The sequence below is a fragment of the Rhinatrema bivittatum genome, chromosome 8, assembly GCF_901001135.1.
Source record: "Rhinatrema bivittatum chromosome 8, aRhiBiv1.1, whole genome shotgun sequence".
Taxonomy (NCBI): domain Eukaryota; kingdom Metazoa; phylum Chordata; class Amphibia; order Gymnophiona; family Rhinatrematidae; genus Rhinatrema; species Rhinatrema bivittatum.
The window spans coordinates 17,075,872-17,088,734 of record NC_042622.1 but is presented as its reverse complement, the minus strand read 5'-3'; the positions used below and the strand labels follow the sequence as shown (position 1 = coordinate 17,088,734).

Genomic DNA, 12,863 nt, shown 5'->3' with positions numbered 1-12,863 from the left:
GAAGGTTGTTTTTGTAGGCTTGTCTCACTGGTCTGGTAGAGGTGTGGAGTTGGAGAGGGAATTTGAGCTCGAGTGGTGCCAGGTTGTGTAGTGCCTTGTGGGTTACTGAGAGCACTTTGAAAAGTATTCTGAATTTGACGGGAAGCCAGTGTAGGCTTTTTAAGATGGGTGAGATGTGGTCTCTTTTGTTGGACTTGGTTAAGATCCTCGCTGCAGCGTTTTGCAGCATCTGTAGCGGTTTTATGGCGTTTGCAGGGAGACCCAGTAGAAGTGAGTTGCAGTAGTCTATTTTCGTGAGAATGATTGCTTGTAGAACTAATCGGAAGTCTTTAAAATGTAGGAGAGGTCTCAGTCTTTTTAGGACTTGTAATTTGAAGAATCCGTCCTTTACGATGTTATTTATGAGTGATCTGTAATTCATTTGATTGTCCAGTATAATTCCTAGATTTCTGACTTGTGGGGTCATTGTTAATTGAGTAGACATGATGGTACTTGGAAGTGTGTTGGTTCCGTTTTGGGAGATGAGGAGATATTCTGTTTTGTTTTGATTAAGGATCAGGTTGAGGCTAGTAAGTAAGTTGTTGATGGCTTGTTGGCAAGAGTTCCAGAAGTCCAGAGTTTTTTGGAGAGATTCCGTAATTGGAATCAGTATCTGAACATCGTCTGCGTATAAGTAGTGGATGAGATTTAGGTTGATGAGGAGCTGGCAGAGTGGTAGGAGGTAAATATTGAATAATGTTGGAGAGAGTGACGATCCTTGTGGGACTCCTAAGTTGCAGGTGACTGGTTGAGATTCTTCCTTGTTGACCTTGACCTTATACTGTCTGTTCTGTAGGAACGATTTGAACCAGTTGAGGGCCTCATCTCTAATACCTATGTCTGACAGACGATCTATTAATGTGTTATGATTGACCGTGTCAAATGCTGCTGTTAGATCTAGGAGGATGAGGAGACATGGATGTCTGTTTTCAAGATTCAGTAAAATAGAGTCCGTTAGTGAGATTAGTAGAGTTTCAGTGCTTCGAGATTGGCGGAAGCCGAACTGCGATGGGGAAAGAATGTTGTGGTCGTTTAGGTATTCTGTTAGTTGTTTATTTGCAACTCGTTCCAAGATTTTTGCGATGAACGGTAGATTAGCTATTGGACGAAAATTAGCCGGGTTTTCTGGAGAAAGATTAGGTTTTTTTATTAGTGGTTTTATGATTGCCATTTTTAGTGGGTCAGGTACAAGCCCTTGAGAGAAGGAGCAATTGATGATTTGTGCGATGGGTTTGGAAATGGTTTCAGCACAAGAGATGAGGAGATTGGTGGGTATGGTATCCTGAGGGTGTGAAGAAGGTTGAAGCTTTTTTAGGATATTTTCGACCTCTAAGGATGAGGTCGGTTCGAATTCCCTAAGGCTAGCCTTTTGTGATGGGACAGCAGCTCGAGGAATTATTGGCGTAGTATAATTAATATTATTCTTATTATTGGATTGCGTTAGTAGGTTTGGGATCTTGTTTTTGAAGTAGGTTGCCAGTTCTTCTGCTTTGCTTGCTGCTTTATCGTCTGGTATGGATGTCGATGGGGGTTTAGTGAGGGATGAGACCAAGGAAAAAAGCGCTCTCGGGTCGAAAATGAAGTGGTGGATTTTTTGTGAGTAAAAGTCTCTTTTTGCTTGGAGGATGGATATTCTGTAATGGTGCATCGTGGTTTTGAATGCCGTGATGTTGGCATATGTTGGGTTTTTGCGCCAATGTTGTTCTTTTTTTCTGAGATCCTGTTTTATGGATTTTAGTTTTGGGGTGTACCAAGGTTTTCTGTTGTCCTTGTTTGCTTGATGGGCTTTGGTGATAGTTGGGCATGTAGTATCGGCCACTTTTTTGGTAATGTTGTTCCAGGACGATATGGCTGAGTCCGCGTTCGTGAGGTCCAGTTGGTTAAGTTCATCTGATAGGCTGTTGCTGAGAATTTCCTGGCTGCACATTTTCTTGAATTGGATTGTGTTATTCTGCTTTTCAAGGGGGGTAGGAAGATTTATCTTTAGTGCGGTGTTAATCAGCTTATGGTCTGACCAAGGAACTGGAAGGCATGTAGGGTGGGAGGAAGGAGTAAGTTCCTGGTTAATGAAAATGAGGTCCAGCGTATGACCAGCTTTGTGGGTGGGTTCCTTAATTATTTGTTTGAAACCCATGAAGTTTAGTGTGTTTAGGAAAGTTTCACAACTGTGAGAAAGGGGAGATACATCCACATGGAGGTTGAAGTCCCCCAAGAGTATCGCTGGTGTGTCGGCGTTGATGTGCTTTACTATATTTTCAATCAAAGGTGATGGATCGGTTTCAAGGTATCCTGGGGTGGCGTATGTAAGCCCGATTTGAAGGTGAGAGGATTTAAATACGGCGAATTCTAGAGAATGTGAAGATATTGATGTTTGTAGTGACATTCCTAATGTTTTTTTTGCTGCAAGAAGAAGACCTCCTCCTCGTTTTTTGAGTCTGGGGATAGAGAATATGTTGTACGAGTGAGTGGGGAGTTGGTTGATTGTAGCGATGTCTTCTGGTTTTAACCAGGTTTCTGTGATTGCGAATAAGTCTGTGTTTGTTTCCAGCAGATAGTCATGGAGCAGATGAGTTTTCTTAGTCAAAGACTGTGCGTTCAGCAGTGATAAGGTGAACAGTGAGAGGCCCAGTAGTTGGTTTAAAGGTGAGATGACGATAGGGATGAGTCTTTTTTGTAAAGAGTGTTGTAAGGCTTGTTTTTTTGCTGAGGGTCTCTTGAAGTTGTGGATGATGGGGATGGATGAGATCGCCATGATTGGTTTTGTAAGTGGGTTGAAGCTGGGATGAAGTTGACCCGGTCTGTCTGTGGTGGTCTTCCCTTGGGTCTACACGAAGGGGCGCACAAAGGGGCCAGCCCCTTTGACGCGCTCCTTCGACGCGCGGCGTCTGGGTGGTCTATCAGATTTCAAGGGTGGCTGGTCCTTAGCCGATTGGCTGCCTTGCAGCCGTCTGTTGAGTGGCTGACTGGCTTTCGGGGGCGGACTTGGCTAGCTCTGATAGGCTGTATGTTGTATTGTGGGCGGGCCTTGTCGCGTTTATTTTCTTTCTTTTTTTTTTTTTTTTTATATTCTTCACAGGGGCTGTGAATAATTTAAAGGCCAATCGGGGCTGTCCCCCGATTGGCTGGTCGGCGTGGGCGTCGGATCGCTGGGTTGGCTGCAGGCGCTGGAGGCGCTGTGGTTGGCTGGCAGCGAAGGGAGGAGGAAAGACCGGCTTGGCGGCGTCTGCGGCGAATGGCAGGGGGGCTGCCTCGTGGTCGGCGTCGGAGGCGGTCGTGGTAGGTGAAATTTTATCAGGCCTTACCCCGGCGGGTCTCCGGCGCCGATCTCGCAGGCCCTGCACCTCTCAATGCTCTTCCTCCTGCCGTGCCGGATCGTGAAAGGGCTCTCTCCTGGAGCCGCGAATAATTTAAAGGCCAATCGGGGCTGTCCCCCGATTGGCTGGTCGGCGTGGGCGTCGGATCGCTGGGTTGGCTGCAGGCGCTGGAGGCGCTGTGGTTGGCTGGCAGCGAAGGGAGGAGGAAAGACCGGCTCGGCGGTGTCTGCGGCGAACGGCAGGGGGGCTGCCTCGTGGTCGGCGTCGGAGGCGGTCGTGGTAGGTGAAATTTTATCAGGCCTTACCCCGGCGGGTCTCCTGCGCCGATCGCGCAGGCCCTGCACCTCTCAATGCGCTTCCTCCTGCCGTGCCGGATCGTGATTTAATGCCATGCTTTGCAGTAATCTAAGACTTGTCCGGCTAACTTACATGGGATATTTAGCATCATGGCTGCTGAATATCCCATAAGAAATTGCTACTTAACCAGATAATTTATTCCTAAATTAGAGCTCCTCTATGACAGGTATAGCTTATATGGTTAACTTAATCGAATATGTCGGAATATCAGCACTTATCTGATAAGTAGTCCCACCCTGATCCACCCATTGCCCGCCCTCAGGATATCTGGCTAATTACTAGTCTGTTAAATACTTATCTGGCTAAGTGGCAGCTACTGAACTTAGCCAGATATTGAGCAGCCGCTGCTCAGCCAGCGAAATCACTACTTATCGGCTATATAGCACTAAATATTGGCCTGCAATAATCTAAAGCTGTGCTCTGTGTCAAAGTGCCTGCATGTTGAATGCAGAAGCCACTCCCTGCTTTTTTTTTTTTCTGCAAAAGGGATGAAACCCCTGCCGGGCTAATCACCCACAGTGCTTGACTAATTCTGCTGACAGCATAAACCTCTGCGTTTACCTCCATTTTCACAGGCTTTGTGTATATTGCAAAATAAAGGCTGTTTAATAGTTTAAAATACTTTATATGCATGAATTTACTGGATTTTTAAAAAATCCTTTTATCCTTGATCTTAGACATTTTTACAGTAACTTGAATGTAGTTTTTCTCAGAATTTATAATACTAAAATTATAACCCTGATAACCATCAGATAAACTGCCCTAATTATGTCTTTTTTTTTTTTTCTTAGCAGACTACAGTATACGCCAGAAACAATACATCCAGAAACAGATCGTTAGATATCTTCATGGAAAGAGTTGGGGAGCTGTTAAATCAAGTATGTATTCATTTTTTAAACTCCTTAACATTTTATAAATCTTCATTATGGGGCAAGAGACTGGAGCAACTTCAGGAGGAACCATTGAGTAGATGTTTTCCCTAAATGTATGAGAAGAAATCCAAAAATAAGCTAAAAATAATGAAGTCAGTTTTCAGTAAGCCAGCAAGTGGCTAAAATAGCTAGCGGAAGTTCCGTGGCACTACTTCTCTTGGATATTCAGTGGGACGTAAGCTCACAGGTCTGCCACGGAATAGACTCAGATAAAGTTACGTGCATGTATGGTTAGAATACCTATTTGTGGCGACCAGGCTTCTACACACAACGTCACTGCCCAAAGTTTCGCTCCACCCATGGGCTGCCTCCCTTGATGTCTCTTTTTCACCCGGATAATTTTTCTGTGCACACAAAATCCCTGTGGTCAGCAACTCAGCTTTGGTTCGCATAACTCAAAAATTTTCAAAACAGACGCACGATTTTATAACAGCGCGTGCATGTTATAAAATTTCGGGTCGGCGTGCGCAAGAGAAGGGTATAAATTTGCAAATACGCGCGGCGACGCATCGAGGCCTTCCCCAGTTCCCTCCCAGTCCGCTCCAGTTAAGGAGTGGACTGGGAGGGAACTTCCCAACCCCCCTACCCTAACCTCCCTTCCCCTTCCCCTATCCTAACTACCCTTAATTTCTTTTAACTAACCTTTTGCTCCTGCAAAGGAGCAGGAGCAAGTTGTGCACACCGGTACAGCGGTAAATGGCCGCTGTACCGGGTGCTTCTAGCTCAGCCCCGCCCCCTGATCTGCCCCTTTCAGAAAGGCCCGCACTCATGCACGTACCTGCCTTTTTGAAAATAGGCTCGGCGCGCGCTAGGCCTGGCCACGCACGTAAAGGCCGGTTTTCCGTGCATGGCCTTCTGAAAATCCACCCTAAGGGCTACATTCATCAAAATATTGCATGTGATAAGAAGAGGGATGTGTTTTATGTGTGTAAGTGCCTGCAACCACTGAGGGGGGGGGGGGAGAGAAAGAGAGCGAGAGAGACACTGACTATCTACAAAGCCCTTCCAGTAGTTAGCTATTTATGCTACTGAAGGAGGCCCACCTAGCAACTCGAGGTGAGGTTTATGTAGAGTGTAGGGGTTAGCAGCCGCTTTGACATGCAGAGTGAGACGTACAAACAGAACAGGGCACTCTTGTGAAGACTTGATGTTACCCAGGTAGAGAATCCATCAAGCTAGGTTGAGAGAACATTGCACAAATCTCATCGTTGTGTGAGGTTCCTCACTCTGAAGGAGTGATGAGCTTATTTCCTTTTTCTTAGCAGAAATTAGTTGAACATTTTGAAAGGAAAATATACAGACGTCTGTCTTTAAGAGTATTTCTCCTCTCCTGACTATAGAAGAACTATCTGGAAAATATCATAGCGCCCGAAATATGAACTTTTATGAGGCTGGACTTCATGTGCACTTTAATTTTTTGATAGGAAAGCTTAGAGCACCTTAAGTCTGCGTACCACAGTGCCTACAATTTGCTTAAGACCAATAGTGGATTTGTCTGAAAAACTGGGTAATGCACAGGGATAAACAGGAAACGTTTTTCTTTCACAGAAATATATGAATACATTTATATAGAAGAGGCTGCTTCTAAAAATTATTTTTGGTGCTCATAAATGGTATTCCAGACCCACAACTGAACCTCGAAACGGACAGCAGGTTCTTCTAACCATAGCACCAAAGAGTCGTCTCTTCCTTTTTTTCATCGAGAGTAACGGGTCATTGCACTCAAATTATTTGCTCTTGCATAGCTACCCATGTGCCCCTCTGTATGAAAATGCCATGTTCAGATTAAACAGCGAACAATATTCTTCCATAGTACAAGCTGAAAACTCTATCACATTAGCTGTAACCTATGCCGCTTCTCTGTGAAGCTCATGCAGACTTGCAGCTCCGGTTTTCTGCTCCCTAGTTGTGGTAATTCCAGTACCGGCACTCCCGTCAAGAAGATAAATAAATCTAATGTCTTCTGAGGTGCTGGGACTGCTGGGATTACAGCTACAGACCAGAAAATGTAGGCTTGAAAAACCGGAGCTACAAGTCTGCATGATCATCTCAGATAAGTGACATACGCGAAGGGTGATGCGGTGCAGTTTGTTACTTTTACTGCGGAACACCAGCAGGCGAGTTTTTTAAAAGCCCTACGTGCGCCAGAGCCTGGAGATACGCGCCCACGTTGGGCCGGCCCACGTGCGCCCACATACACGTGTATCTCTCGCCACGCGTACAAATCAAAAGTCTAGAAACAGGGGTGGGGCTGGGGGCGTGGTCTGGGCAGGGCATGGGCGTGTCGGGGAAGGCCAAGGTGTGCACTGGGGTCGCATGCCGCGTAACTTTACTACTGCTAGGGATGGCGTGCAAGTAAAAAAACAAAAAAAATCTAGGCTAGCCAGCGGGGTTTTATAGGGCGGGGCTAATAGGGGGAAAAGAAGGAATTGGGGAGAGGTTTGGAAGTCCTAGCCCTAAACTGAACAAACTGGGAACAAACTGGGAACACTAGCTATGGCGTCGGCACGTGTACGCGGTAGGTGCGGCATTTGCATGCGCGAGCCCACTTAAAATTGCACACACACGTACGTGCGTTCAGCCTATTTTATACCGTGCGCCCATTAACGCATGTATGTTATAAAATGGCCACATCTTGGGACGCGAGTTGGCAGACACGCGTACATGTGAGCTCACAAGGCTGTTTCAAAGTTACTGTCTAGGACTGAAGAAAAACTAGAAAAAAAAAGATGGTGCCATGGTTAGAAGAACCTGCTGTCTGCCTCGGGTTTGGGTTGTAGGTTTGGCGTAGCATTTATGAGCACCAAAAATAACTTTTTAGGAAACACTTCCTGTACATAAATTTCTTTATAATATTTTTATAAAAAAATATTTTTCCTGTTTACCCCCTATGCATCACCCAGTTTTTTTTGGACAAGTCCACCCTTGGTCTTAGAATATCTTCTGTCTGTGGATTGATTGGGGGTTATTTTTGTATCTTTTCTGTTTAAATCATAACCTGGCAACACAGAAATGCAAACTAAGCATCAGAAACTCTGTGACAGGATTCACATTTTACCAATCTCGATGAAGTGTTTGTAAGGCTGGTTCTATCACCTAAAAGTGGACTTGGTTAAATAGGAATTTCTGTGAGCAAAAGCGGATGTATAATATTTTTAAGGTGGCCTGAAGCAAATATATTGTACTAAGCGAAAAACATGGTTCTCATGGTCCATTCAGTCCATCCTCAATCCAACTCCCCCAATCTAACTTCCAAGTTCACCTTTCCCAGCTGGCACTCCCCTGTCACGCTCTAATATTACGGTCACCCCATCCACCATCTTGGTTTGCTCTGGGACTACACTTGAGCTCTTCTACCATTGATCACTGGTTTTGTTAAAAGTGTTATGTACATTTGCAGTAACATTAAAATAAATCCTAAATTAACTTCACTGGAAACAGAAATCAAATATGGCCTTCGATGCGGCACTCTAATGTCACAGAACATCACCTGCATTGGTGCAAGGTGGCTACCGGTTGCATCTGGCATGTCCTCCTCTTCAGCCAAAGTATTTTATTGTCAGGAAAAGCAAAATTGACATCGATAAAGCGTAATCAATTTGCATAGCCAATCCAAACCAAAGTGATTCAGTGGAACAAAAGACCAAAATAATGGTTCCAAGTCGTATCTGATCACAGCAGAAAGATGACGCTTTCCTCAGGCACTCGCTAGTTTTACTACACGAGATTCTGCGAGCATCAGTGTTGGATAGGTTTTCAAATCTCAGCCACCTTGGCTCAACAATTGCCAAGCAACTATTATTTACTTTGAGAGAAAAAAACAACAAAAAAATTGAAAAACTGAAGAGAAATATGAGAGAGGGAAAACCAGCGATCTGAAGACCCGCCCCCCCCCCCCGACGTCACGATGACCAGCCAGCGGCGACCCGATTAACGGCGCTATTACACCAGGCGTCGCACGCCGGGCGTCGCACGCCGAAGGGGCGCGACAAAGGGGTTTTCCCCTTTGTGCTCCCCTTCGTGCTAACCTTTGTGCTCCTTATATCATAACTGTATGTATATGTTTTGGTTAACAATTTAATCTTTATTATTATATTTTTTGCATTGTTTAAAAAAAAAAAAAAAATTTCGTTACAGATGTTTAAATGTACTAGACTAAGGAATTTCACTTCCTGCTTATTCAGTTTTATTGTAAACCGGTTTGATATGCATTTTATGCAGGAAAATCGGTATAGAAAAACTAAAAATAAATAAATAAATAAATTTAGTTGGCCCAGCACAAGTAACTGATGTAAATGTGAAGAAAGTCATTTTAATAAAAAGGTTGGCAAAATGTGTAATTTTTCATTGGCAAAAGCATCAAATAAAAAATGCATTTTCACGGGAAGTATTAATGCCTGCACAGTGGCCGCGTTAGTAAGTGGTGAAAGGTCTGGAAGAGCTCAAACCTTCCAGTGCAGCGTTCCATCATCATGATTGTCATCATGATGATGGTCCCCCAATTCGATGTAAACCGATCTGATATGGTCTCTACCATGAAGGTCGGTATAGAAAAGTGTTAAATAAATAAAATAAATAAATCATCTGCCCGATTCAGGTTGCTCCAGTGATCAGAAACCTTGTCCTTATGTTCTTGGGATACATGGTGGTCCCTTGCAACACACAAGGTTTGAGTTGAGCTTGTGATGTCTGACTTTGCTGTCTGAATTTTGATCTGCTGACTCTGTCATTCCTTCCTACAGAGGGTCCACGGCTTCGGTACTCTGGAAGACAGCGTGGTCACCGATAGGATTCAGATTTATGCCTACGAGGGAGAGATTGGAAGGGCAGACTCCTTTGACACCTTGTCCTTTGCTGACAATGACATTAACATGGATTTTGTTGCTAAATTGGGTTCGAAGTTTGCCACTCTCGAGGAGATCTGTCGGAAATGAGTCGATTCCTCGAGGTCTTTTATTCTTGCATTTTAGATCTTTTCCAAAGTTTGCAGACACCTTTACAAAGCAAAGGGGCTGCATGTGCAGGAATCATTTAAAGAATAAAACAATACTTGTAACTGATTAAGAAGAGAGGGGGGAAATGTGTGACAACTATGCTCTGAATGTACAAAGGCTCTCCATTCATCAGGGACTGGATAGAGTGCAAATTACTACAATAAATTGAAAGCCTCCTTTGCCTTTAGCAGGTCTGTGGATAACTGGAGACTTCCTTGCCAGAGTTTTGCCACAGGCATGAGGATATATTAGGTTATTTTATCCTCTTTAAAGGGTGCCTTGCATTATATCTTTGTGCTACACACCCACAGAGGCAGCCTTGGCTTTTTAACTTGTCCTACTTTTAGGGAGGGAAGGTACATGAGTCCCGTCTGCACCACTTCAAGCCTTTGTGTTAACAAAAAGTCTTGATTTCCCGTTCTTTGCCCAGGCCAACATTTTTTTGATTGAGAGCACTGCATGTTTTTTTTGCACAGAAAGTGAATGTATTTTTTTTACTGGGTTTGTATGTTTTGTTTTGGGTTTTTTTAAATTTGGGAATCTTGGAAAGAGATTAGTTTTAGAAAATGTCTATTAGGCCTTTAGACGTCAGTGCTTTTCATTAGCCCACAGGGCGTTTGCTTCCTCTTTGTACATTTGCCTTCTCTAAAACACCTCAATATAACACTTTGATGTTAGCTGGGAATCTTTTTGCTCCCCATATCTTAAATATTGTAAACAGGTAATATTCTTTTTAGATTTAATGGGGTTTGCATTATCTAATTGCTTTTGCATTTCAGATTCGGTTTCTATGCTTATTGTCTACACTGAATGCAGCAAGCCTTCACCTGTCTTGTTTTCTCTGGTCTTTGATCTGATTTAGGCAGCCAAATAACAACAGTGGCGCAATCACAATAACAGCAGCACATAAACAAACCTGCAGTAAATAAAGGCACTGAAGGAAATAACAAATACAAAGATCATATAAAAGAATAAATAAATACAAATCAATCTAAAATATAGAAATGTTAATAATAAAATCTTCAGAAAACTGCACGTTCACAGAAGCAGGGTGAAAACTGTGAATGGTACCGTTGAGCAATAACGCGCGTGAATTCCCCCGCTTTCTGTGCACTCTCGCGCCCCTGGCTTATGCACATGCACTTGTGCACGTAACAGATTGTTGCAGGGTAGGAAGGAAAGAAGAAAGATGCTTGCATTGCTCGTCTGTGCACTGCTCGTAGAGTCCCAGAAGGTTGCTGGGGTCAGGCTCAGCCTGCAGTCCTGCTTCTGACGTGCTCTCAGGTACAGGCTCGCAGGTTTCATTTTCTTCTTAGAGAGTCAGAATTCATGTCCTGACACGGGGGTGGAAGAAATCCCTGCGCTAGCGCTGCACACCCTGGAGCCATCTACTAACACATTTGCAAATGTGTGAATCAAGTCTTCCACTGTATGCCCCGATGCACCATACCTGTGTTCCTCAAAATGTCTGTCTCTTAGCTCAGGTTTTTCATGTTGGAGTTACTCATTTTCTCCTCTTTTGTAAAAGAGTATTTTACTTTGTATGTTTTGAAAGGGGGTGGGGTGGGGGTGGGGGAAAGGTTTTGGAATAAAATGCTTACACAATTTTGGTTATGCCTCTTGTACTTTTAGTAGTCTTCTCCTTTTCAGGTCATTATTAGTAGTTTATAGAATGGGTGTACCAGTGGGTGCTGTGGGCTTGGAGTTCTGATGATGAACAGCACAGTGCCACATGGATTTACTGTGAGAGAGAGAGAGAGTTTGTGTGTCAAAGGAAGAGGTAGATAACTGGGAGATTTCAATTACCCCAGTGTATGAACTGGGGCAAGGAGTTATTGCAGTGGGACCGCTACGTAAGTGATAGCGCTCATTGACATAATCACTAGAGAAAGGATATTAAAGTAAAGCTATTGCAGTAGTGTATAGAACTTTAAAAAGGGAGACTATAATAGAATGATGAAATTAGAAAAATAGTAAAAGGAGCAGTTGCAAAGGTTAAAAGTTTGCATGAGGCATGGACGTTATTTAAAAATATCATCTTGGAAGGCCAGATAAAATATATTCCATGCATTAAAAAGATCAAAGGAAGACCAAACAACTGCCAACATGGATTAATACTGTGGTGAAAGAGGCAAATAGAGCCAAAAGAGAAATGTTTAAAAAAGATGGAAAGTAGGGCCAAAGTAAGAAAATTGTTAATATTATTAATAAAAATGTATTGCTGACACACTGGCAAATTACATGAATATCATTCACAGTTCCAAATCAATCAGCGCCAAAATGACAAGTACCATGATCAGATCACTATCCACTAAAAATATTAGAATAAAGCATTAGTCAAATGCCTGTGTGAATAGAAATGCCTTCCGTTGCTTTCTGAAAGGTCTTATGCCATGTGATAACCGGAAGCCGTATGGGCAACAGGCTCCAATAGACAGGATCTGCCACAGAAGAAGGCCTCTCCAACGCCTCCGAGAGATCTACCAGCCGTGGAGAGGGAAGATCAGGAGGAGCTAAACCACTGAACTGAAGAGCTTGTGATGGCCTATATCATTTCAATGCTTAGTGGGGCTTGATCATTCAGAGCTGTCTTAAACTTTATCCGCCAACCTACTGGCCACCAATGCAATAATTTCAACACAGGGGTAATGCGATCATAAAGCCTGAGACCTGATAGAACATGAGCCACAGCTTTCTGCAGAACCTGCAATAATCTGATAGTAGAATCCGAAATCCCGATATCCACAGAGCTGCAATAATCCCGACCCAACAAGCCAGGGACTGGAGGGCAGTGCCGAAATCCACTGATAAGGCCATAATCCACACAAGATTTGTAATTTATAAAAGGAATTTGTCGCTACCAGTCTAAAATGAGCTTGAAAAGAAAGGTCTGAGTGATATATAACACCCAGATTATTTAGTTGATGCATAAGCACTGGCAAGTTAGATGAAAAGCAATATTAGACGTTTAAAAAAGAGTCTGAGAAGAAGGCTGCCAGAGAGGCAAAACTAATAACAATTTTTTCAAGTACATTTGAAGCAAAAAGCCTGTGAGGGGCTCAGTAGGGCTGCTAGATATCTGAAGGGTAAAAGGGTACTCAGGAAGCAAAAGGAAATAGCTGAAAAAATTAATGAATTCTTTGCTGAGGAAGATGTTGGGAACATACACAAACCTGAAACGTTCTTTGATGGTGATAATTTCGAGCAACTAACACAAAGGTCAAATT

General features: G+C 43.5%; 1 protein-coding gene across 1 annotated transcript in view; it reads left to right on the top strand.

The window, feature by feature from the left end:
- The window catches only part of LOC115097866 (cadherin-like protein 26), a 121,483-nt gene extending 110,348 nt beyond the window's left edge, over nt 1–11,135 (top strand). Inside the window, 2 exon segments of the mRNA XM_029613997.1 lie at nt 4,502–4,588; nt 9,385–11,135. Of these exon segments, the coding sequence (XP_029469857.1) occupies nt 4,502–4,588; nt 9,385–9,576 (279 nt within the window). The 3' untranslated portion in view covers nt 9,577–11,135.
- Nucleotides 11,136–12,863: the final 1,728 nt, after the last annotated feature.